The sequence below is a fragment of the Phallusia mammillata genome, chromosome 1 (assembly GCF_965637545.1).
Source record: "Phallusia mammillata chromosome 1, kaPhaMamm4.hap1.1, whole genome shotgun sequence".
NCBI classification, from domain to species: Eukaryota; Metazoa; Chordata; class Ascidiacea; order Phlebobranchia; family Ascidiidae; genus Phallusia; species Phallusia mammillata.
Window position 1 is genome coordinate 21,199,994 of NC_137252.1, and position 27,541 is coordinate 21,227,534.

General features: G+C 35.9%; 1 protein-coding gene across 2 annotated transcripts; it reads right to left on the bottom strand.

Annotated features, from left to right (window-relative positions):
- On the bottom strand, window positions 1-27,541 carry LOC145214941 (exocyst complex component 7-like). Of its 2 annotated transcripts, none has more exons than XM_080083579.1 (21): window positions 27,388-27,541; window positions 26,886-26,951; window positions 26,732-26,831; window positions 22,496-22,580; window positions 19,161-19,266; window positions 18,967-19,090; window positions 18,812-18,895; window positions 18,689-18,746; window positions 17,415-17,451; window positions 11,136-11,197; window positions 10,966-11,033; window positions 7,547-7,650; window positions 7,295-7,399; window positions 6,963-7,082; window positions 6,809-6,904; window positions 6,691-6,753; window positions 5,428-5,551; window positions 5,250-5,370; window positions 2,184-2,349; window positions 416-591; window positions 1-348 (listed from the first exon to the last, which is right to left on the bottom strand). In XM_080083579.1, the coding sequence occupies exons 1-21, from the start codon at window positions 27,436-27,438 to the stop codon at window positions 243-245; spliced, it is 2,022 nt and encodes a 673-aa protein (XP_079939705.1). In that variant the 5' UTR covers window positions 27,439-27,541; the 3' UTR covers window positions 1-242. The 2 variants fall into 2 exon arrangements, with proteins under 2 accessions (XP_079939705.1, XP_079939714.1); XM_080083588.1 differs by lacking the exon at window positions 10,966-11,033 and adding an exon at window positions 8,016-8,041 and having other exon boundaries at window positions 27,388-27,530.

Below are 27,541 nucleotides of genomic sequence, written 5' to 3' on the forward strand. Positions count from 1 at the left end.
TTAACGTTTTAAATTTTATTTTTTGTTGGGTTCAAGCCTTGGAGAAAAGACAATAAATCTGTAAAGAATTTTAAATTATTTACCTTGGGACCCTTACTAATTAACCAAGGAGATGTACACTTGTGATTCAAAAACGGCACATTTTTCAAGTGACACTGACACATTCAGCAACACACATCAAAATATTTTTAATTTACTTCATCATTATTATTGCACAACACTATATATTTAATAAGGGGCTACTATGTGGAACATTGGTCAAACAACCGATCAATGTTTTCACTGACAGACTCTGGTGTGTGTTTCAAATACTTTTCAATATTTTTTGTGAATTGCACCATTCTATACCTGTTAAAAAATTACACAAATGTTAGTGGTAGATATATTACAGTAGGTAATTGGTAAAATCACTTACTTGTCCCTAAACAATGTGTAGGGTGCTACAAGTTTGTGCTTTACCAATGCTCGGATTTCTTTTTTCATGTCAGAATTAGCCATTGCCCACTGTTGATGTGTTTTCACTAAATCTTCGAAGTCATTGTTGAAAAGTTTAAACTTTTCTTTGACAGCTTGTTTGTCTTTGTCCTTTAGCTGTCATTAAAATACACAAAAAGCGTGATTTTACTGTTAATTAAAAAGGTTTATTTTACAGTGAATAAAGTAGGTGAAAATTTTACAGACTTAGCACAAACTAAACTAGAAGGGTGGCTCAGCACATATTGCCATTGCACATACACTATAACCTATTTTGAAACGTTGATATATTCCCTACACATATTTTATATTGGGTCCCATATTAACCACTGTCTTTCATAACCTTAGTTGTTTCTGCAGGCAGAAACTCATGGGTCCCCGCACATGCAAAGTTGAAAACAATGCATTTCAAGAGATAACCATCAGTTAGTTTGGAGTTTTAAAAAAACACTGTGGTCACTTCTTGTCATGCTACTAACTGTTTAAATTATGCAAATCTGATTCAATTCACACATTGTCCTATTTATTGTTCTATTTTTAGGAAAGAAAGGGGTAAATAGTGGCAAAATAAAGCAAAACACAACAATCGACAGCAATAAATAACAAATTCTGCAAGCTGTCCAAATTTTATTCAATTCCGACACTATTTAAAAACTCGCCTATTTTAGGGGGCTTGTTGGGTAAATGTTTAAGCTATAAGATGAAACTTAACAATTGACATCTAAAAATGACATAATCTACTAATTATCCAAATTGCATCCAATTTCAACATTGTTTAAATAATTTACCAATTTTAGGGGTTAATGGGGTATATGGTGGGGCTACAAGGTAAAACACAACAACTGACATCTCAAAATTTTACATTCTACAAGCTTTACAAAATTCAGCCAATTCCGATATTCTTTAAACAACTCACCCATTTTAGGGGGCTAGAGGGTGAATATTGGGTCTACAGGGTAAAACACAACAAGTGACACCTAAAAGTGACAAATTCTACAAGCTGTCCAAATTTCAGTTAATTTTGTACTTGTTTAAAAAAATTCCCCCATTTTAGCGGGTTGGTGGGGCAACTGATGGGGTTCAACACCCAAAATTAAAAAATATGAAACCACAATGACCCAATCAACATTAATGTAAAATTTTATCCAAATGGGCCGAGGTTTAAAATTCTGACCACTAGAGGTGTTATTAACAACATTCGTTAACGCTTCTGACGTCACAAGGCTGTTAACACCCTTACAACTGGCATGTGCAAAAATGTTCACCAAGCAATGCACAAGCACAAGTACCAAATGTTCTGTTGCCTTTATTATACCATTACACCACAGAAATCTTTCGTTTGTGGTGCGCAGCAACATACAAAAACGTTTTACACTTTTGGGGCTAGCGGGGTAAATACTGGGGTTATCAAGTCAAACGAAGCAGATGGCACATCTACATAACTATATCTACCATCTGTGAAACTTTCATCCAAATCCACCAAAGATTTCATGCCAAAAGTACATGGACAAATTTCACCGGAGAAAAAAGAAAAAAAAAACAGAAAAAAAAACTGAGTGAAATCAAGATGCGTCCCCTTCAGGGAAGGGGACCCATAATTACTGTCCACTAACATGGCTTTACAATGTCATTAATTATATATTGGTACATTCATATTACTGGAGACCTCCCTACATTAAATACAGTGCTTTTTACACAGAATTTATTACCTTCATGCCAGGATGAACATTAGCCAGAGCTTTGTTATCATCATTGAGGTAATTGTGCACTTTATTCCAACAACTTAAGTAAGCTTGCTTTTGCTCATTAATGAAACCATTGTAAATTTTCTCAATGTTTGGAGCTGAAACTTGAACAAGCACAAGTAAATCATGCCTGCAAAAATATTTGTAATAAAAAATGTACATAGTTTTTGGCAAATGTAACTATTGGAAAGGTGAAGTTTCTATATGTTGCCAATGTATCGACATGGTTACTCATATACACTGTTATCCAGGTGACACACATCATGGACAAAACAAGCACAAACATGGATACCAGAACAATCCAAATCAAATTATACAAAGGCCTTTGAAGTTGTGTTATTATTTTTGACACATTATGAACCGCAGCTAGAAAGGTGGCTTTCTAATATACTTCCATTTTATATATTCCATATCCTATTTACCATACACATATGATTGTTTTTGCAAGCAAAAACGAATGGGTCCCCACATACATGTTTGTGCTGATTTATGGTAAACAAATGTTCCATTCGTTTATAGATTCTTTTCAAAATTTTACAAAATATTAGAAAGCATTGACCCAACTTCAAAAAAGTTGTGTCCATATTCTTTTGGCATCAATATTGTCATATAATTATAAAAATAGTTAACAAGAGCGAAAAAATAATTTCAATTTAATCTCTTGCTTTGACCTTGATATTGTCGTCCAAGGTCAGTTTTTAAACACAAACTTTCCTAGAATGCCTTAACAGTTGTGTTACAGACACTATAAATTAAAAAGCCATTTGCTACCAAGGCATAACAAATTGTTTTTCACTTAACTTTGTTTAGCAAAATGAATACCACTGACCCGTAGAAACCTCTCACGGTGCAGACGACCACGACCGTTTAATGACCTTTTGCTCCGTTTTCAATAGCACGCAGTCCTTAGTGTTCAACAACAGCGTTTTGCCTAATTTTTACATGACTTACCTATTGCTTCTTGAATTGATTTGTCAAAAATAAAGAAGCTACGTTATGACGAAAAATTGTTCTTAACTGTGTTTGTAATACCTACAAGTTGACCTTTAGTGACCCGTGGTCATGCGACGGCCAAGCTGACAACTAGAATTTAAAGACCATTTATCACTTTCGAAAAACACAAGTCTATTTTTACAGCTTTATGTTGATTAACAAAGTTTTGCCTGAAATATGCGAAACCAAAGCATGTTTATCGAGTTCAAATTACGCCTTAGGTAAGTAACTTTTGCCTAAACTGAAAATGAGCATGATAACTAAGAAAATGACATAGCATTGCTGCGCAAAAACAGATGATTTCTAATCACCGAAAAGACGGTCACATAAAATGTCTGTCCTAACGTGAAGCTGAGCTCTACCGCTCTGTATTAAACCGCCATAATCATAAACCAGTGAATTATTTCCTAGGGACTTATCTGACTGACAGTGTACATATATTATGGGCTGTAAAGGTAACCATTTGTCCAATTAAGGCAAAATTTTAAATACTACACTAGTAACCTACTGCAAACAATTGTTTAAAATTTCGGCACATTGCGGCTTGTATTTCTGACCAAAAACTAAAACCGATTATTTTGGGGTTTAAGAGGTAAAAATGGGTAAATCCTATTAAAAGTTACAAATTTCTTTGGAATACCTTACATTGCACCAACCAACAAAGCATAAAACTCCTAGATTATGTACTTTAGTCAGTACAGCCATTTAAAAAAAAAACGTTTGGGGGCCTGTGGGTGAACTGCTCGGTTATTTGGAGTCAAACTTCATGAGGATCAAATTTGGATCAGTAACTAAGAATTTGTAAATTTGAAAAGACTTGAATCACTCTTTATTGATCAAACACATTTAACAAACCAGCATTAGACAGAAAAAAGAAAAATAAAGTATGGACAAAAACAATGTGTCCCATTCTGGGAATAGGACCTGTAATGACGATAAGCACTTGCCACCCTCGGCATTTGGCATTCCCTGTAATTTTGTGTCCGACAATGCTACATACCACAGGACAATAAGTGTCTTAACCAATTCTTGTATTCTGCTGCTTTTTGTTTTACCTAAAAGCAACACGGGCATACCAGGTCATCGAAAAACATACATACTACAAACCATTAAACCTTTCACCTTGATCTTGGTGACATGTATTTTATCAACTATTTAACCACATAGTCTTGCCTAAGGAAATATAGAAGTGGTTAAATATGAAACTGTTAACCAAAACTAAAAAAACATATGCTTACTATCGATGGAAAATATATACAACCATAAACTACAGTATATGGTGAGAGAGTAGCAAGACCAACAATATATGTAACATCCACCACTCTTTATAACATAATACAAAGGACTAAAACACAGCTTAATTCTAGTGAGAACATTGTCCGGTGGCATGCATAAAGCAGAGGCCATTCCCAATCATAATTAATCAATCTCTTTCATGGGTTTAAATGCCCGGTGAGGGCACAAAATCGTGTTGACACATATTTGGGACTGTAAACCACTAGGCAATTAGGCTGCAATTTTATACTGCAAACAAGAAGCACCCTACAAACAACTGTTTAAAATTTTCAGCAAATTGGGATTGGTATTTTTAAACTAAAGGACTTGTTAACCTAAAAACTGATTTAAGGGGTAAAGGGGTGAAAAACCATTGAATTGAACTAAATGTCATAACAACCTTGTAAAAACTCTACAATGCACCAACCAACAAAGTATGACTACTGGATCATATACTTAAGTACAGCCATTTTAAAATTTCAATTTTTTGCGGGGGGGTTGGGGGCTGTGGGTAAACTGATGGGTCATCCATTGAGTCATACTTCTGTGTCATTAAAATTTTGGCAGGATCAACTTCAGATAAGTAACGAACATGTGTGTCAATTTGAATAAGTTGAAAGCGCTCTTTCTTGACCAAACGGATGGAACAAACCAGCAGGAAAACGAAAAAAAAAATACAGACAGAAACAACATGTTCCCTATTATACACACATTTCTCAATAAAAACCTTGCCTATTTGTTTTTCCATATTGGTGATCTTACCTGTGCAGGGCAGTCAAAATGAAAAAGTAGTTATTTAAAAGAAATATTGCAGCAAGAGAGCTGTCTGCATAAACTCTAGATTTGTTTTCCAAGTTAAGCTTCAACCCTGCAATGACATCAGCTGAAAACAATGTGTTTAAATAAGTAAATAGTACATTTCAAATTTTTGAACACTTACTAATGCGTTTTGACAAATAAATTTCTCCACTTGATGACATGTTACTTGTTTCCATTTGTTGCGATGCCAACATTCCCCCAACAACTTCAACATTCTGAGCAAGTTGTTGCATAAACAGCATTGTCTGCAAGTAATTAACAACTTAGAATACACTCAATACAGTAAACTTCGGTTAAACTGGATTTAGTTCACCTAGGTCAGTGGTCTTTAACGTTTTTTGAAAGTGACCCCAATTTAAGAAAAAATGAAATCAGCATTTGCGTGGGATCGCATTTTTTCGATGGGATTTTTCGAAGTAATGCCGAAACTGAAAATATTTTTATGTAAATTTGCCCGCCTAATTTTCAAGTAGACTTTACATCAGGGGTCTCCAACATGCGGCCTGCAGGCCAGATGTGGTCCGCTAAGCAATGTTCCGTGGCCAGCGGTGTCATCAGTCAAAATATGATCAACTTCTTTTGTTTTATTCACCCGTCAAGATATGTGCAAACAATTTAAGATATGTGCAAACAATTGCCTTCATTGTTACTGGTGGTGAAATATAATAAACAAGGGAAAGAGCTGGCCAAAAGTGATAGAGTGATGTAGTGTGCAGTTACAAGGTCTTTAAAAGCATTTTGGCATCTAAGGGGGCATGTGGCCAACGGCTTCAAGGCAGTTCGAAAATTGGCCCAGGACAAACTTTGAGTTGAAGACCGCTGCTTTAAATATTAGCATTCAACGTGCATTATTACGCTCAAATGTTACAACCCAAAAGTTTTACATAATATGGTCAATCTAATTGGCGTTAAAGCTCGCAGAAATGAGTAAATTTATGTATTTTTTCCTGTACCCGGCTGTATTGTTTTGGAAACAATGTGTCATTTATGGGTCTTTATCGCGTAACAATGGGTTGGATAACTTGTGTTTCATTTTGATTTGGGTCACAATTATTTGTTTTTATATTATATTGCATCACAATGATTAGATTGTGACACGAGGTATTAAGCTGCAAAACATGAGCAAAGGTTGCGAACTAGAACAAAAACTATCATTTTTTGGTAATAAATTTTAACGCCAATAAATTGAAGTTATAGCGACCCCAAAAAAAGTTTAGGCGGCAACCCACAGGTTGAAGACCACTGACCTAGGTTCTTGCCTAATTCAGAGGAAACTTGAAAAAATGATTTGCTACATTTTTCTTGAAAAAAACACTTCGGTTTAACAGGATTTTTTTAACTTGAAAATAGCTAGATCAGCAGTAAATAATACACAAACACATACATTTCTAGTTAGTTCATGTACGATTCCATCTTTGGGCATATTTGACTCTTTTTCTGGATCAATCTATAAACAAAACTTTTGGTATGCAAATTGGTAAATTTATTGTGTGATGACCAACCTTGACACAATCAGTGAAGTCCTCTAATACTTTTACCCCAATCAATTCAAGGTCACTGATCATTGTTCGAAAAACGCTTTTGTTAGATGGTGATGCCTAATAATGCACTGATTTAGATGTGATTCGTTCTTGGTGTATTTTTTAACAATCTTACCCTGAGAATATCTTCATAGAGAGGAAGCATTTTGCGCAACTGCTTCATAGCAGGAAATATGTTTACAATAGAAGGATGGTCATGTTTGTTCATGCACTGTTTTGCAAATTGTGCAAATTTCTGAAAACATTTACCTTCTTTAATGCAAATGTCCAAAAGTCTGTTGGGTAAAGCCTAACGGTTTGTCCTTAGTTTAAGCACTGACAAAGTTATCTCCAGTATTTTTAAAAAACAGGCAACTTTGGGCCGCATAAACATATGATAAAAATCACAAAAGTAAGGCTTTGAAACAAAAAAAAATTAACACTTCAGAAACGCAAGTTCAAACAAACATTGCCAGACTTTTCCAAAAAACTCATAGATGCAGTTATGACAGAATCAAATGCCTTTCTTCTAGATTTTTCAGGTAGTACTTGCTGAATTGTTGTCTGCTCGATCTAAAAAATAAAATGATTGTAAGAAATGTATAAATATTTAATCAAATATTCAAATTGCAATAAAAGATTGTTAAAAACCCGTAGCTACTTTGTGTGTTAATGTAAAAATAACACCAACACTGACAAGAACGAAAAATACAAATTTACCATTAATAATTGAGCATATCCTGTTAGCATAGCAATAAAAGGCTCCACTTCAATTTCCATTACATCATCCTCTGATATTGTGGAAAATGTTGATTTGCTCATACCTGAATGATACATAAAAATTTGCTAAAACATCAAATTAAGATTTGCTAGCCCCAAAAATTTGTATAGCTTTAAAAAAAGAGCATGCAGTTAATTAGCAGTCAGTAAGGTAAAAGCTGTTGCAATATTGCAAAACAGATTAGGAAAAAACAATAGATATGATCATTAAGGTGGAAAAGTGTTGTGCTATTTACCTTTCACACTTAAACCTCAGAACTAGTGCCAAAGCTCATGATAAACATGAAAAAATTATTTGAAGAGTAAGACATGCCAAACAAAAGTAAACCATGCAAACCGATAGGGTATTACAAGTTCCAAACCATAATTTATGTTTGGATAATAAGCAAATTTCTTCACATATATAAACCTGAGTCTTTTTTCTTGTCATTCACCCTGCAATTAACAATGACAATATAATGACAAAACATGTTGGACATGAATACTATAACAAAAGGAATCCTTTTTAGCAATGTGACTCGTAAAAACATCATAATCACTTTGTTTACATGTTCCTAAAATTTGGTAAGTACACTGCAGTGAACCTAAAACTTAACTGCCTACCCTGGCATACAAAACAAAAACAAGGGCTAAGTAACATGAATATCCATTTGTTAAGTTATTTATGATATAACAATGGAATGATCTGGACCAGGGGTGCCAAACTCAAACAACTTTGACCGCCAAAAACAAACGTTTAAGTCGAGGGCCGCACTATCGAAACATTTGTTGCAGTGTAACATGACAACAAAACATCGCACAATTAAAAAGGTAATTTTGATTTATTAATGCCATTAACTACATTAAAAAACCATATTGTAACAAAAACAAACAAATATACAGTGCAGCAGAGTGAAAGAACCAACTGTGCTTTGTGTGAAAACAATGGCATAAAATGCTGCAACTCGCAATTGCCAGTTATAAAGATGGGCTATTTCGATCATCCAATTAAAACGTTGCATATGCTAATAAAAATGATTGTAACATGTAAACTCACTGGTCCACCAGAGTAACACAACAATTAACACCTAAAAATAGCAAAATCAACAAACTGTCCAAATATCATTCAATTCAGACATTGTACAAAAAATTTACCAATTTTAGGGAGCTAAAGGGGGAAATATTGGTGCAACAGGGTGAATCACTACGATCGACACCTATAAGTGACCAGTCAAACAAAGCAAATGACATATCTAACACAACAAATGGTTATTGGCAACACAAAGTGATGTGGTAAAAGTAACTTTAAAGTGCTGTTGACTGGCCATCTGGCCACTAGAGTTGTTTTAATAGGAGAATACAAAATTCAAATCACTAATTAAAAGATGCTACCACTGCTGTGTTTGTAGACAAAATCACCAACAAATTAAACATAATAAGCATTTTTAATAACTTATTTAAACAGAATCCTGAAATCATTTAGATCAGTGGTTCCCAACCTGGGGTTCGCGGACCCCCAAGGGGTCCGTGAGATGGTTTTAGGGGGTCCGTGGAGGCTAACATGTTTAGTACCATTAACCAACAGTAAAATATTTTTAAGTTTTCAAACCGTTTTTACTTCCTGCATACAAGTGCAGACTGTTTATGCAACCTTTGGGTCAGGAAAAATTACTTTTTATGATTGTTACCTCCATTGTGACATCACAACACACATGAACATTCGAACTTATAGTGCTACACCAGAAAATGTATCTCTTTGCTGCGTTGACTGCTACCATACAGAACTTTAATAAGATTAAAGGTTGATTAAAATTCTGCCCCAAAAGCGAAAGTAATAACGTATAATGCAAGAAACGAAAAACATAACAAGACTAAATTACATTGGGGGTCCGTGGGTCTATGAAATTTGTACAATATACATTGCTGATATTTCAAAAACAGCATCTTCAATTTATGAGGGGTGTATGTGGTATTTTGTGTATGTGTTTTTGTATATTTTGTGTATGTGTGAGTATGTATTGGTTGCTTTCCTTTTTTGAAACACAACCAATAAAACAGACTGAAAACTTTGACAAGTCTGAAGTCGTCCACCGTTTTATTAGACATGTATATTTCACCTAAGTAATAGGCATCGTCAGTATCTTATTCAAATACAATCTGGATTCTTCTAAAACAGCATGACATTGCTGCACAAATACAGCTGATTTCTAATTGCCAAAACAACTGTCTCATAAAACGTCTGTCCGGACGTAAAGCTGAGCCCTCCCACTCTGCAATAAACCGCCTTAATAGTAAAACAGTTAGTTACTCCATTCCCAAGATAACTATTTCCCAAGAAAATAGCCGTTTGCTACAATAGCATACATAACAACTTGTTTTCCACTTAACTTTGTTTCGCAAAAACGACCGTTTAATGACCTTTTGGCACTGTTTTTAACACCATGCAGTCCTTACTGTTCAACAATACCGTTTAGCCTTATTTATACATGACTTAAGTACTGATTCTTGAATTGATTTGTCAAAAATAAAGAAGATACATTATGACGAAAAATTCTCAACTGTGTTGTAATGCCTACAAGTTGACCTTAAGTGACCCGTGGTTATGCGACGGCCAAGCTGACAACGAGAATTAAAAGACCATATATCGCGGCGTTCAAAAAAGTTAAGTTTATTTTTTTCATATTTATGTTGATCAACGACGTTTTGCCTGACATCAACGAACCTGAAGTATGTTTATTGAGTTGAAATTATGTCTTAGGTGTAAAACCTTTCCCAAAACTGAAAATGCGCGTGATAACTCAATAAAACGACACAGCATTGCTGCACAAAAAAAACAGCTGATTTCCAATCACCCAAACAACTGTCTCATAAAACGTCTGTCCGGCCGCCTTAATCGTAAAGCAGTGAATCCCTCCCTTGGGAATTATATATGACTGATAGTGTACACATATTATGAGTTTTAAAGGTAACGGGCAAAATTTTTAAATACTAAACGAATACCCTGCTTAAACAATTGTTAAAATTTTTAACTATTTCTGCACCATAGGGCTTTTCACCATACGTTTGGCCGTTTTTAAAACAATACGTTTTGGGGGCCTGTGGGTGAACCCTTGGGTTATTCGGGGTCAAACTTCAGAAGGATCAAATATGGATAAATAAATAACATCTGTTTTTAAATTTAAATAAATTTGAAGCACTCTTTCTTGACCAAACGCGTATAACAAACCAGCGTTAGACAGAAAAAAGAAAGTACGGACAAAAACAATATGTGTCCCATACAAAATCACTGAAAAAAGTATCGTATTTTGTCATCCACCCAAACTCGAAGAATAAATTTGTTATCGATGGAGACACCACAACAATGTTTTTGTATCGTATACCTCCAACACTACTTATGTTCTGTAGAGATTCCTTTCTTAACAAGGTACTGGTCTTTCTGGCAAAGTTGCTGCAAATATAACTATGTTACCAAGTGAAAATATAGTTTTGGTTTGCTTTTTTACAAGAATGCACAAAAACATGATAAAAGCAAACAACTAATGATATGTACCTTGCTCTTCGGTTTCCAGCTTTCCTTGGTGTCGTCATAGCATTGCTTTGCTTTCTGGAAACCTGTGTTAATGTACACACATATACTTACATCTGCTTTATATATGGTAGTTACTAGAGATGTACCGAATATTCGGTTTGCCGAATTTATTCGGCCGAATCGGCCACTTTTGCAAAGATTCGGTTTCGGCCGAATAATTTGTTGCGATTCGGCCGAAACCGAATCTTTTATGAACACACATTTGAAACGTCAAGCGTGTCTTTCCTGCTTAGTACCAACGAAAATCCTGTCAGTTATTATATTTTTTACCACATTATCGTTTTCCCCACTGCAGACAACTAAATAGTAATTCATTGCCGGGTTGAAAATTATGCTTAAGGCAATGTTAAACCCCACAGAACTGAAATAAGGACGAAACACAACCATTCTGCACTCATTGCCTGGTAGATAAACTTATGTTTTCATGTCATACGCGTACCGTACGACTTCGCGTGACGTCATAAATGATTCGGTTGATTCGGCCGAATTTATTCGGCAAAACCGCCGAATATTCGGTTTCGGCCGAATCGAAATTTCGCCGATTCGGTACATCACTAGTAGTTACCACACTTCGGAATGACACAAAAAATGTTGATTAAAGATATTAACAAAGTTGGCTAATAGGTTTCTAACAGAATGCAAACAGCAATACACTTGTTTGAAACAATTGCAAAATAGTTCAAAGGTGAAAGGTGATTCTTTTAATGTAGTATTTATACATACAGGCAAAACCAGTGAATCGCAATGAGGTATCACATCATCGATTTGCCAAGACATGGTGCTTAAATACGGCTATAGAGCAGTATTTTCTCTATTTAGTTGCCGAGAATAAAAAGAAGTACTCTTATGTCAGAACATAATGTCATGCTTTCTAACTGTCGTTTTGCCCAAGTGTGTTAAAGAAACAGTAGCAATGCACACACACTCTTTAATTGGCGCACATTCCACCAGATTGTTTGATTTTTGCTTTCTTTTGCAGTCAGATCTATTTTAAAAGATGTGTTACATTGCATTGTAACCAGGGGCTGTTCCTGCAATTTAGGAACTTTCCTAACTACGGTCCATGCAGTTTTAGTTCTGCTTTGGAAAGTTTCCCTTATAAATCGCTAGGCCTCTCGCTTAATATACATGTCAAATGACCTGTAGTTTCGTGCCTATTTCGGTTACTAGTTTAAAATGGCATGTTAAGGGGCAAAGTGTGTAATCATGCTTAAACCTGAAAGTACAGGACCGAAACCTGGTCAAACTTGCAACTTTGGCACATTCTACATCGCAAGGGTGCTAAAGCGACCTTTAATTGGTACAACATCTGTTTATGCTTAACGGCGTTGTTATCATGCAATGCTGTGCATGACTGGCTCTGCCCTCACAGACAAAAATTATATGTTACGTCTGACTTCTAATATATCTAACAACCGTCATTGTGATACAAACTAGAAGGGTGGCTTAGCACATATTGCCCTTGCATATACACTATAACCTATTTTAAAACATAAATATATTTCCTATGCTTATTTTGTATTGGGTCCCATATTAGCCATCCTCTTTTATAACTTTAGTCGTTTCTGCAGGCAAAAACTCATGGGTCCCCACACATGCAAAGTTGAAAATAATGCAATTCAAGAGATAACCATGAGAAAGTCGGGTGTTGTAAGGTAAAACACAGTGATCGGCACTGGGCTTAAATAATAATACTATGTAGAATACAAACTATAAAATTAGATTCACCCCAGATATTGTTTGAAGTATATCCTATTTAACGTTTTTAAAAACTGACCCATTTTAGGGGGCTAATAGGGCAACTAATTGGGTTCGACACACAAACAAAAAAATATATAAAAACCACAATGACTCAATCAATAGTACTGCAAAATTTCAGCCCAATCCGCCAATGCTTAAAATTTCGACCACTAGAGGTGTTTTGAGCAACAACCGTTATTGTTTCTGACGTCATAGGGCTGTCAACAAGCCACTAACTGCCATGGCGCAAAAACGACCACCAAGCAACCCACCAACGAGCAACATACAACTGGTTGCCCTTGTAACACTATTGCTCCAAAGAAATCTTTCGTTTGTGGTGCCCAGTAACATACAAATACGTTTTACACTTTAGGGGCTTGTGGGGTAAATGTTAGGACTACAGGGTTGAATCGACACCTATAAATGGCATACTATACAAGAAATCCAAATTTCAGCCAATTCTGACACTGTTTGAAAATTCACCCATTTTAGGGGGCTAGTGGGGTAAATACTGGGGTTATTAACAAAAACAAAGTGGGATGCATATTTACATGAATATATCTACCATCTGTGTAAATTTCAGCCAAATCCATCAAACATTTGATGGAAAAACGAGTCGGACAAACTTTGGGTAAACACACCCATTTTAGGGGGCGAGCGGGGTAAATACTGGGGTTATCAACAAAAACAAAGTGGGATGCACATCTACATAACTATATCTACCATCTGTGTAAATTTCAGCCAAATCCATCAAACATTAGATGGAAAAACGAGTCGGACAAACTTTTGGGGAAAAATACTCATTTTAGGGGGCTAGCGGGGTAAATACTGGGGTTATCAACAAAAACAAAGTGGGATGCACATCTACATAACTATATCTACCATCTGTGTAAATTTCAGCCAAATCCATCAAACATTTGATGGAAAAACGAGTCGGACAAACTTTGGAAGAAAAAAAAAGAAAAAGAAAAACAAACAATTCGAGTAAAATCAATATGTGTCCCCTTCAGGGAAGGGGACCCATAATAACTAAAAACGTTACAGCTTTATGTGAGCTAGAACATAACCCAGTTGAATGCATGGTCAACTGGTCATGCAAGAAGCAGAGGCTATATACGACTGCCCATGAATCAAAAGCCATTTTCTACCTATGCACCAACCAACAAAGTATGAAACTCCTGGATTATGTACTTCAGTAAGCAGAGAGTTTTATATAATTTTCTGTTTTGGGGGCCTGTGGGCACATTTAGAATACAATATTTTACATTAAGTAGTAAATAAGAACACAAACAAAACTATAAAAGTGGCTTTTCCATATTCTATACAATATTTACCAATTTACTATACACATCATTTGATCTACATATATGATTGTTTTTGCAAACAAAACCGAATGGGTCCCCACATACATGTTTGTGAGGATTTATGGAAAAAAATGTTGTGGTTATTTTTAGATTCTTGAGGACAAATTGTTAGAAAGCATTACCCCAACTTTAAAAAAGTTTTGTCCGTATTCTTTTTGCATCATTATTGTCACATAAATTAATTGTTCTTCAGTAGCCTATCGCAGTGTAGTCACTGAACGACCGTTTAAAGATCTTTTGACACGGGTTTTAATAGCACGCAGTCCTTAGTAATCAACAATAACGTTTCTCCCAATCTATATTTATCTTATGTATAGTTTCTGGAGTATATGTGTAAAAAGTTAAAGAAGCTATGTTGTGACAAAAAATGATTCTCAACTGTGTTTCCTACAGTTTGACCTTCAGTGGTCATAAGGCGGCCAACTTGTCAATGGCCGTTTAATGACTTTTTATTGCATCTTTGGGAAACATGTAGTTTTTGAACTTCATGTTAATCAACAACGTTTGCCTGATATGTACAATACCGAAATATTGCCAGGTCGCAAAAAATAGCATCAGTGCATTGGTCTGCTCAAAAATATATAATAGTTAGACTCGTTTGTCAGTACATTTTAAATTCAAGCGTCTCCGCGGGCCGCACAACCTTGAATCAAGGGCCGCATGTGGCCGCATGCGGGATGCAGGCTGCCCACCCCTGTCCTACATCATATACTTTAGTCAGTACAGTATTTTAAAAAAAATACATTTTGGGGGCCTGTGGGTGAACCGCTGGGTCATTTGGGGTCAAACTTCAGGAGGATCAACTTTGGATAAATAACCAACATCTATGTAAATGTGAAAAATTTATCACTCATTCTTGACCAAACCAGCGTTACAAACCAGCATTTAAACTAGAAAGGTGGCTTAGCACATTTTGTCATTGCATTTACACTATAACCTATTTTAAAACATAAATATATTTCCTATGCTTATTTTGTATTAGGTCCTATATTAGCCATCGTCTTTTATAACCTTAGTTGTTTCTGCAGGCAGAAACTCATGGGTCCCCACACATGTAAAGTTAAAAATAGTGCGTTTCAAGAGATAACCATAGTCCACATGCTACCCAAATTTTAGCCAATTCCGACACTGTTTGATGAACTTACCCATTTTAGGGGGCTAGTAGGGTAACTAATGGGGTTTGACACTAAACTAAAATAATATGAAACCTCAATGACTCAATCAATAGTACTGCAAAATGGAGCACTCTATCCACAGCTGTTTAAAATTTCAGCAGGTTAAGTCTTGTATTTCTGACCTCATTAACATGTGAACAAACAAACAATAAAACACAAATTTTCCTAGAAAGCCTTAACTGTTGTTTTAGACACTATAAATTAAAAAGTCGTTTGCTACGAAGGTATACATAACAACTTGATTTTCACTTACCTTTGTTTCGCAAAAACAATCGTTTAATCACCTTTTGGCACCGTTTTTAACACCATGCAGTCCTTACTCCTTAGTGTTCAACAAAACCATTTTGCCTAATTTATACCTGGCTTAAGTATTAATTCTTGAATTGATTTGTCAAAAATATAGAAGCTACGTTATGACGAAAAATTCTACGTTGTAATGCCTACAAGTTGACCTTTAGTGACCCGTGGTTATGCGGCGGCCAAGCTGACAACGAGAATTTAAAGACCATATATCGCGGCTTTCAAAAAAGTTAAGTTTACACCTTTATGTTGCTTGACATATACGAATCTGAAACTAGTTTATCGAATTTTAATCACATCGCAAGTGTGAAACCTTCAACAAAGCTAAAAATGCGCATGATAACTTAATAAAACAACACCTCATTGCTGCACACAAAACAGCTGATTTCAAATCGCCCATATGACGGTCTCGTAAAACGTCTGTCCGGACGTCAAGCTGATCACTCCCGCTCTGCCCCTTAATCGTAAACCCGTGAATTCCTCCCTTGGGACTTATATCTGACTGATAGTGTACACATATTATGGGCTGTAAAGGTAACTGGCAAAACTTTAAATACTAAACAAATACCCTGCTCAAACAATTGTTAAAATTTTTGAAAATTTCAGCACCATAGGGCTTGCATTTCTGGCCTTAAACTAAAACCGAATATTTCGGGGTTTAAAGGGTGAAAAAATGGGTGAATCCAATAAAAAGTTACAAAATTCTTTAAAATACCTTACATTGCACCAACCAACAAAGCATGAAACTCTCAGATTATGTGTTATAGTCAGTACAGTCGTTTTAAAAAACTCGTTTTGGGGGCCTGTGGGTGAACCACTGGGTCGTCTGGGGTCAAACTTTAGGAGGGTTAAATTTGGATCAATAACTAACATCTGTACAAATTTGAAAAAAATTAAAGCACTCTTTCTGGACCAAACACGTTTAATAAACCAGCATAAGACAGAAACGAATATTGTGGGGTTTAGGGGTGAAAATGGGTAAATCATTTTTTAAGGTACAAAATTATTGAAAATACCTTACATTGCACCAAATAACGAAGCATGAAACTTCTACATTAAGTACTTTGGTCAGTACAGCTGTTTTAAAAATTTCAGATTTTGGGGGCTGTGGGTGAACCGAGGGATCAAACGGGGTCAAAATTCACATGGACCATCTTTAGACCAATATCTATAATGTGGTGTAAATTTGAAAAAGTTTCAACCATTCTTTCTTGACCAAAACGTGGGAACAAATCCGTGTTAGAAAGAAAAAAAGAAAAAAAAAATATAGACAAAAACATATAACTAACATCTGTCCAAATTTGAAGCACTCTTTCTTGACCAAACGAGTGTTACAAACCAGCATTTAAAAAAATTATGTTTTGGGGGCCTGTGGGTGAACTGCTGGGTCATTCAGGGTCAAACTTCAGGAGGATTTCAAATTCAGAGTCAAACTTCAGGAGAAATCAAATTTCGATTAATAACTAAGATCTGTCCAAATTTGAATAAATTTGAAGCACTTTTTCTTGACCAAACGAGCGTTAGAAACCGAAAAAAATGGACAAAAACAATATGTGTCCCCTTCAGGGAAGGCGACCCATAACAAACTGAAAGTGGATAAAGAACCTGTAATCTTAAAAGTAAAAATAAAAAATGCAAATCTAAAAAAAAACTTTACCTACCCCACCACTGGCTTTGTTTTTGCCAAACTCTTTTAATCTAAAAAAATCATTTTCATTAGTTTTTATTCATATCTTGGATACAGGTTGCTTTTTACTAAATTTACAACACAACAAGGGTGGATTTTTTTAATTGGAAATATTAGACGGAATTATACTGGTAAACTGCTGTCAGAATGTGGAGCTCAAAATAAAAATATATGTGTCAATGGATAACACGGTATGGTTTACTCCTAATGTGTGAAATTTCCAAAGGTGAAGTTTGAACTTGTTAACCTCTTCTCAAGTTAATCATTATTAAGTCGTCATGTAAAAAAGACAGGATGTAGGAAGCATAGCAAACAAGAAGGTGGCTTTTCTGTATAGGTATTGGCTTAATATATCTTATTTACTTCTTTTGTGGACTTGGCACATACAGTATGCCATTTGCCATAGTTTGGACACACATATTAGTGACGGGACGATACCAGGTTTTGAAGCGAGTACCGCATGTATATACCTTCGATACCGAGTACGAGTAGCGCATGTATATACCTTAGATAGAGCGTACGATTACCGAGTACTTAAGTGTAGTGCTGTACTTAGTTGTATATCAACGGGCTAATTTATCTGCCATGCTCGTGGTACAGGCGTGCACACACACATCCAGAAAATTTTAATCTTCATGTGATAGCGAAAAAGATATACGTAAACTGGCGGAACTTTTATCCACTTTTGTGCTGTCTGAAGCAAACATTGGCATAAAGTTGCCCGTATTCCTATGGTGTAAATCGGCCTTCAGGACTCGCACGTTGGTATCGAAAACTGAGACAAAATATTTCGATACTGAGTACAAGTATCGATACCACTGAAATCGTTCGATACCATCGATACCGAGTACCGGGTACTCGTCCCATCACTAATACATGTGTTACAAATTTTGATTGTGAACAAAGAAAAAAATATCTGTGTCAATAGGGTGTAAATTACAATGCATAAAACTTTTGAGTCGTGTATTTCTGAGGTACAGTCATTTTAAAAAATTTGCTTTTGGGGGTCATGTGGAAGAAATTGTTGCATGTAAAATAAAAATAAAGTGCATTGCTTCATACATGTCAAAAATATTCAGTGTGATACGGATGACATACTGCTATACCAGCGTGCTCTAAAGCTTTCATCCAATTCATTCAAAACCTAAGGCCAAAAGGGTATGGACAAAACTGCATTCAAGGGATACAAAAAAGTAAAATACTATATCCGCTTTGTTGTAACAAACCACAAATATTATTTAAACTTACCCTTGGACACTTTGCACTAGGTTGTTGGATCTAATTTCGACAAAAATTTCTAAAAATCCTGTTGATAATTGTTTTGTGATTATTCGTAAATTTATGTGTCAAGATTAATTGTATAAAAGCAACCTCTTGAATTCCCAGGTCCAACTAGCCAATGAGCAATTCGGGACAAATCTTCAACAGTCTTTTCAGGCAAATGTCCATACCCAGCTGCAGGCAAAAAAGGTTCCAACTATTTTCACAAGAAATATATTTATTACAATAGCATTTTTTTGCTTTACCCTCATTTTCCTCTTCGTTTGCTAACATCATGATTTTTTCAGCATTTGGCAATTTAGATTGTCGACTTAATTGAGCTTTGAACTCCTTTTCCAAAGAGTCCTTTCCACTTACAAACAATGAACTCTGGGAAGAGGCAAGGATTTTCATTGTCAAATTATAACCATCAAATTAAATCTCAAACTACAATACTTACCACAGCATTCAGTTCAGGGCTATCTGGGTTATTCTTTGAAAAAAATGTGATTGCCTGTTCAAGTCGCTCCATGCATGATAGAAACTTTTCTACTTGTCTGTTGGGTCTAATTCATGTGTTAAAAAGATGAGTTTAAGTTAAATCATTGTTTAGATCATGGCGCCATTTTTCTCCATATATTATCACTAAACCGCATGACTTTTACAAATAAAAGAATTGATTGCAAAACCTACTCATTTCTATCTTTTAATTGTATGATTATGGTAGGGCTGTTATCAAAAAAGGTTTTAATGTTTGTTAAAAATTGGTTTTTCACACTTATATACTATTTGCTATTTGAGGGGTGTACAGGGGATACCTTTTTGCTATTGACAGCTTCATCACATGTCCTTAATTCACCTTGGAACCAGAGTCTATATAATTTATAAATTACTTCTATGAAGATTATGCATTTATCTCACAATTCCCCAAATTGGTCCAAATCCAGATTGAGATCCTAATTTTATGCACAGATTAAACAATTTAGGGTAATATTAAATTAACTGTTTATGAAGTCACCATCTAAATTGTTTTGCTTAAAGAGTTTTAATCTATGCACATCCAACAGTATATATCATTATCAATGTTCACAGTCGCATTAGTTTGTCTTCGCTGTTGCAGGTTTCACATTGGTTATCCACAAACACTATTGTCCCACTTACAATAAATACTGTGAATTTACCCCAGTTATGAATTTTTGTTCATCTTAACCGACACTGGTCAATCTGGTGATCCCCTACTATGAAGCTGAAATGTGAGGCAGGTAACGGTGCTTATTATCCACTGAGCCTGTAGCTCAGTTGGTATTGGCTTGATTTTTCTATCCTATGTCCTGCCATGTGGTGGTGAATGCTTGGTGACCGGCTGATTTGGCATGGCGCCTTCAATGGGCCTGGCATAATGTGATTTGTGTATGAGTGTGCCGTGATCGCTGGTCTGCATAGACCAGTGGTTCTTAACCTTTTTACAATGGCCGAACCCCTACGATAATCTTCAGCATTTGGTCGAACCCCAAAGTTACATCCTAGGTTTTTAACCCATTTTGTTTGTTGAGTCATAATTAGTTTTTTTTTTCAAACGTATTGGCAACAGTAACTGTTTGTCATTTTGTTAAATTCTGACATATTAATACAAGCAACTTGTTTCAGGATTGCTTTAATTCCGGCAATTTTTAGTTTTTACCAAAATGAAGCATTGTATTTTAGCATCTGTGCACAAACAAGAAAAAGATATGTTTTTCCTGCCAACAAAATTTCGTTGTTTTTCTGCTTCCGAACAACGCGCACAATGTTCCTTTTTACGTCAAAAAAAAAGAAAATAAAAACCTTAGTGAAAGGGTGCACAACCTTTTTGCTAGGACGGCCGCATCGCAGATTCTTATTTCACAAACGACCGCCATTTACCTGCTTATTTTTGCTTTAAAATACTTGAATGATTTATATTTTATTTACCATCTAATAGCACCCAAAAAGCCCAGATTAATTTTTGCACAGATTGAGCTGGACCGCGTAGAGATCAGTCCTAAGTGTTGATGATGTCATAATCTATATTGTGATGCTTGTGGTACATGTTTGTTCGCATTGTTTGCACACAATGGTGTACAAAAAGTCTGACGCGTATGGTTATTAGGCTGGTAATACTCTTTTTAGTACCACAAGAACTGTTTAGAGCAGTTTAAAAATCAAAATATTTAGCAAAAGAGTTTTATTTACGTCACGGCCGCCAGTACATATATAAACATGTTCACTGTTGCACAAAATCGACTCTGCGGCGGCATGTGGCCGTCCGGCCGCAGGTTGTGTGCCAATACCTAAGTGTAACCTTCCAGTGTTTTGATATTTGACAAATACAAATTGCCATTTTAAGCGAATATAGACTCTAAAGTTTGACAAAAACTAGTATTTGTAATGTTCTTCAAAAAGACCTTCGTCGAACCCCTAAATCGGCGTCGCCGAACCCCTGGGGTTCGATCGAACACAGGTTAAAAACCACTGGCATAGACCCTTCAGGGCTGATCTCAGTTATTAATTTATATACTGGTCAATCTCGATCCCCTCCTATGAAGCTAAAATGTGCAGCATACGAGGCAGGCAACATTGCTTGTGATCCAAGTTTTGGCGAATTCTCCACTGAGTCTGCTTAGCTCAGTTGGTAGAGTGTGAGTCCCAGAAAGACTCCTGCCGTGGGTTCGAATCCCACAGCAGGCTAGATTTTTCTAGCGTACGCCTTGCCATATGGTGGTGAATGCTTGGTGACCTGCTGATTTGGCATGGGCCTGGCATACTGTGATTTACAACAGATAGTGTTACCCAATTTAATTGCCCCCCTACCTTTACACAGCGTTTAGGAAAAAAATGTTTCTGAAAGCAGAAGGCATCCCTAAATTCAACCTTAGCTTTAAAACATCCGGTCTACACTTTTACATCATTAGCATGTTCAACTAGTCAAGAAATAAAAATGAATGAAAAATAGTCACTAAACTTTATTACAATTTTTTGGAACAAACCAGTGTTGGACAGACACAATTTGTGTCCCTTGAGTACAGTGGTTCCCAAACTATGGTACGCGTACCACTAGTGGTATGCGAAGGTCTCCAAGGTGGTACGCGAGCAACTTATTAAGTTCACACCAAACGATCGCAAATGATCTTCTATTGATTATCGTAAGCATTATTTTAATTCACACAAGTCACGTAGAGCGTGAAATTTCATACTATATTCCCTACTAAATTCTAATTCCTTGGTGTATTGACGCATTGAACTGTAAAGCAGGGTTTCTTAGTGACGAAATAGGTTTATTATGACGTATTGAATCTGTTATTACGACGTAATAAGTCCTTAAAGTCAGTTTTTGTAATAAGCTACTAGTTTTGTTGACACTAGCACTGTGGCGAGGGCGGTAAAAATTGTACTAAATATTTGTTTAATATTTACGAGCCTTTGGTTACTAAAGACTAAAGTTTCTAAGGTAAAGTTAGTTAGTAAAGTTTAGTAACATTTTTATTCATTAAGTTCTAACAATTATTGTAGGTGGTACGAGAACGCTGCATGAACCAAAAAATGGTACGCGAGTAGATAAAGTTTGGGAACCACTGCTTTAGTATGACCCATAACTATGAACAAAAAATTGTAATATTCGGTTAATTGTTTTAATGATCAAAAACCTAATAGTCAAGTATTTGTTTGGTTGACAACAGCCCTAGTTAGAGGAAAACCAGGACAAAATTATACATTTGTGAGCTAACACATAATAATATTACTTTAGGTAACAGATTTGTACGTTGGTGTACATCCTACCCTTGTCGAAGAACTGATTCCACATCATGCACCACATGGTGGTATCCAATCACATTATCTAATGCAGATGTTGTTTTTTCAATATCTTTAAATTTGCAGAATTAAGGAAATATTCAGCTACGCAATTTAAACTAGAAGGGTAACTTTTGTCGTTGCAGATATACTATAACTTATTTTAAAACATTAATATATTTCCTATGCTTTTTTATATTGGGTTTCATATTAGCCACCATCTTTTATAACCTTAGTTGTTTCTGCAAGCAGAAACTCATGGGTCCCCACACGAGTAAAGTTGAAAATAATGCATTTCAAGAGATAACCATGAGAAAGTCGGGTGTTGTAATGTAAAACACAGTGATCAACACTGTGCTTAAATAATAATACTATGTTGATTACAAACTATACAAATCAGATTTACCCCAGATATTGATACAGATGATATATATAGTTATGAAGATGTGCACTCTACTTCGTTTGTCTTAATAACCCCAGTATTTACCCTGATAGCTCCTTAAAATGGGTGAATTTTTTTAAACAGTGAAATTTAAATAACTTTTATAGATTTATAGATGTTGTTTGTTGTGTTCAGCCCCAACATTTACCCACTAGCCCCCTATGTTGCTGGGCACCATAAAATTTTGAACATTATTTTTTATATAATGTCAGAATCAGCAGAAGTTTGGGTAGCTTCTAGAATATGCCATTTATTGGTGTCAGTTGTTGAGTTTTACTCTATTTTGCCACTATTTACACCTTATTTTCTTAGAACATTAAATAGGACAACCTTGGCCTGAGAAATAGTCTGTGCGGCCTGAACGAGTGTCGATAAACCGTTTGGTGGCCTTCACAAACAAAAAGGTTCCCCACCCCTGTTTTAGATGCATTTGGCTCATTGTCGAGCGCAAGTAGGTTTTTAATCTTCGTAGAGCACTGAACGACCGCTCTGCTTCGCATGATGTACATGGAAGTGTCAAATACAGCTTTAAAATAGTTGCTGTTCGGAAGAAGAAGTGGAAGTGTGTCGTCGTTGGTAAACAAGTCAACATTTTCGTTTGGAGCAACAGATGGAAGTCGGTTTAGTTTTTGTTTTGCAAAATTTTCCAAAATTCTGGTTTCGTTCATCAGAAAATCTGCATTCACCTCGGAAAACAGTCGTTGAAGAATAGCAACAGAGTGATGAACTTTACACTGGAAAATATCCTCCATGGTCTGGACAACGTCCAATCCACTTTGGACGAATCTTTGAACCAACGATTGAGAAGCGGTCCTGAAAAATTCGACGTACAATTCAACGAATCTATTTTCTCCGTCAAGATTTTTGATTCGGTGGCTGTGAACTTGTGTTTGAGGTTCGCCTAGCTTTAGTTCAACTGCCAATCTTGAGCATCCGTCAAAAAATTCGTTTGCATTTTCTCTTGAAGCAGCCTCAGCGGAAAGGCAATCAGCTAAATTTCGAACAAGCCGGCGGCAAGCGCCAATTGACATTTCAGAAGATTGAATGGCGACATGGACAGGATGGAAAGCCATAAGAAGACGTTGAAACAAGCGAAGCATGAAAAACGCTGAAACATTTTCCAACAGCAAAAGATTATTTCTTGTGCTTTGTGTTTTGGTCCTGTCTGCGTACCAATCAAGCAACTGGTTGTACTGGGACAGAAAGGCATCAACAGCCGACAAACGAAGACCCCATATTGTGGGGCACAAAGGACGCAGAGCACGAGAACTACCAGTCCCCTCACTAACAGAACAGAAGTTTTTAAATGTCGCAAGGCGTTTTGGAGAAGACTTAACAAAATTCACCACTGAAGACATCGCGTTTATAGCATTTTTACCGTTGTTTGAATGATTAAAAATATCCTGCAAGACGAGGTTTACTTGATGCCCATGACAGTAAACATAGTGTGCTAATGGATTAATTTCTTTGATTCGGGCTTGTACACTGCTGATGTGACCTCGCATACTGGCTGCTCCATCATAAGATTGCCCACGGCAGTTCATAATGTCCAAATTTATCGCCGAAAGAACGCTTTTCAACATGTCGAATATCGTGGACGTATTGGTTGCTTCTACTGAATGCAGACCAACAAACATTTCGTGGACAGAAAAAGATGTATCCACAAACCTTGAACAAATGGACAGTTTTGTCAGTTGTTTCATCAGCTATTATACTAAAGAACTTACAACCTTTAACGTGGCTGACAATTGTACGCAATACGTTGTGGGCAGTTATTTGTAACATTTTATTTTGAATGTCATGGCTAAGCCATTTAAACTGCTCTGCATCAGCTGGTGCAAGTTGGAGTCTGCATCAGTGTGACCGCAAAATGACAATCCTTGACGTGCCAGGTAAAGCACAGCGTCAAAAATTGCAGCAATGATTTTCGGTTATTAGCCTTTTTTGGTGATTTTTCATACATGCCAAAGCAATAACATGTTCTGCCTGGGACGTAACAACATTGATGTTGGCACACTCATTGTGGTATTGTTTGCATGCAGAATGGATCTTTAGAGCCTGTTTGTCTTTTTTCCAATCCCCGAAACCTTTCACCCAAACACTTCCTTGGCCTTCCAAAAATGCTTTGACAGAAGGACGGGCTTTGCCAGAGTCAAGAGCTTTGACACAAACAGAACATGTGGCTAAATCAGTATGAACATCGTATGAAACCCCCATTAAAATTCAGTTTTCCATAAATTTTGAAAGGTCCTGTTGTATGTATTTGGAGCAGGCACTGTTTTGGAGCATGCTGTACAGGTGGTGGTAGATGCTGTGGTCTCCTGTATTTTTGCATTAACTGTACGGTTTGTTTAGCACTAGTACTAGCTTTCGATCGTCGATGACTTTCGCTTGGACATTTTTGGCTTATTAATTTCGCACTATTTTATTTTCTCTACGTTCTCAAGCAATATCAATAGCAACTAGAATAGTGGTTTTCCTATATATTGCCAGTTTATATATACTACATCGTATTTAACGATGTATCACATATACCATTTACTATATTTATAATGGATATATATTTTGCACCTACATTTCATTGGCTCCCTATCTTTTTCCTGGCACTTATACATAATTGTTTCTGCAAGCATAATCTAATGGGTCCCCACACATATGCATATGCGATTTGGTAACAGTAAAAATAGGGCACAATCATTGTTAGATATTTACCAATTTATTATACACATCATTTGATCTACACATATGATTGTTTTTGCAAGCAAAAACGAATGGGTCCCCACACGCGCGTTTATGCGGATTTATGGTAAACAAACATCCTGGTTATTTTTAGATTCTTAAGGAAAAACTTAACCGACTTTAGCCTTAACCCAAATTAGATTTATATAGTTTACATTTAATAGCATGATTATTTAAGCCCACCACTGATCGTCATGTGTTACCTTACAACACCACCAAACTTTCAGCTATCTGTCACATGAGTATATGAGAAAAATTGTAAAGCACTGTTTCTTGACCAAACTTGTCTGACATGTTAGACTAGAAATAAAAATACGAAACAATATTATGTCCACTTCTGGTAGGGGACATATAACAAACCTTTATATTTAAAGCACAAATAATGGCATTTCTTATTCATATTTGTAGTAATAATGTGAACTGGTACATTAGATCTCGTAGGGATAATCTTTACTAACTGTAGGCAGTGCAGTTTGTTAACTAAATTTTCTCTTTTGTGCTTTGTAACTCACAACATACACATAGGTAGCTAAAACTGTCACAAACTTGATGACATGCCATTCGCCAATTGATGACATGCCATTCGCCAATACCCTACAACAGGGGTGCCCAACTCAAGACTTTTGAGGTAGACAAACTCTGGTTAGCAAAGGATAACTTGCATTTTGCCCTGTTTTCTGTTTTTGTTGTGGTTTGGGTAGGCTGTTTTAAATGGCTATGAGCGTCATTTGAAAACTTAAACCAATGTTGTCCATTCAAATACAACATTTAAAAAGAAAAACAACTATTTTAAATTGTTTTGTCTGGATCCCTCGCAATGGATTTGATATCACCCAAGATCGACCAGTTGATCGCAACGAAAGGGTGGGCTCCCCTGTCCTACAGTATAAAGTAATGCAGTACAACATCTTGAACATTGAAAACATGCAAAATACAAACAAACATATCCTGATGCATAAGGTTGGGGTTCTGTAACTTTAGGATTCACATCAACCATTTATATCTAAATTAAAGATATGTTACATTATAACCTAAAAGGATACTGTCTTGAAGTCGCTGTAGGTCCTTAGTCTTTCTATGAACTGGTAGAATAGTGTCTTCAAGAGTATGTAGTCGGTCATCAAACTGACTTAAGATTGTGACCTACATTTGGTGGCACATTTAAAACTAATAATTACAAATCAAAATTGTATTTACCATGTTATCTGTCAGTTGTTGGGCTTTGGACAAGCTGTCCCTGATAAGCTCAGATCTTTGCTTTTCCTGAAATAAAGTTTCACATTGTCACTGAATGAATGTTTTTGGCAATAATTAATTTTCAGCCTTAACTTGTTATAAATTGTCAGTGCATCCTATTTTTGTTTGAAAGTGTGGCAATTAAAGTGTTGAATTGAATTAAAGTTATGGTGTATTATGTGGTATATTACATAATTGCATTAAAAAGACATTGTTTGGCCTTTAAAGTTGTGCACAATGTTAATTTGGTTTTGGCCAAGTTTGACAAAAAATATTTTGCTGATACAATTTCCATGCAGATTATGGATTCAGCTAAATAAATTTAGCAACACAAAGCTTCGGTACATCACTTTTAATTTTTGTAGTTTTAAACTTAACATTCCAAATCATGTTACAACTTATAGCTAACAAAATTTAGTGCCAATGCTGTTTTACAAACTTATTTACAAATTCAGCAACGTACTTCAAACAGTTTGGCCTCGATTTCTTGTTTTCTGGGAAATACGTCTTCCATAATGATAATGACGGCTCTACAGTTAGAATATATTGCGAAACTTCCAAATCTTCTTAAACCTTTACTCTATGGCTATAGTATAAATAAAATTAAATAACATAAA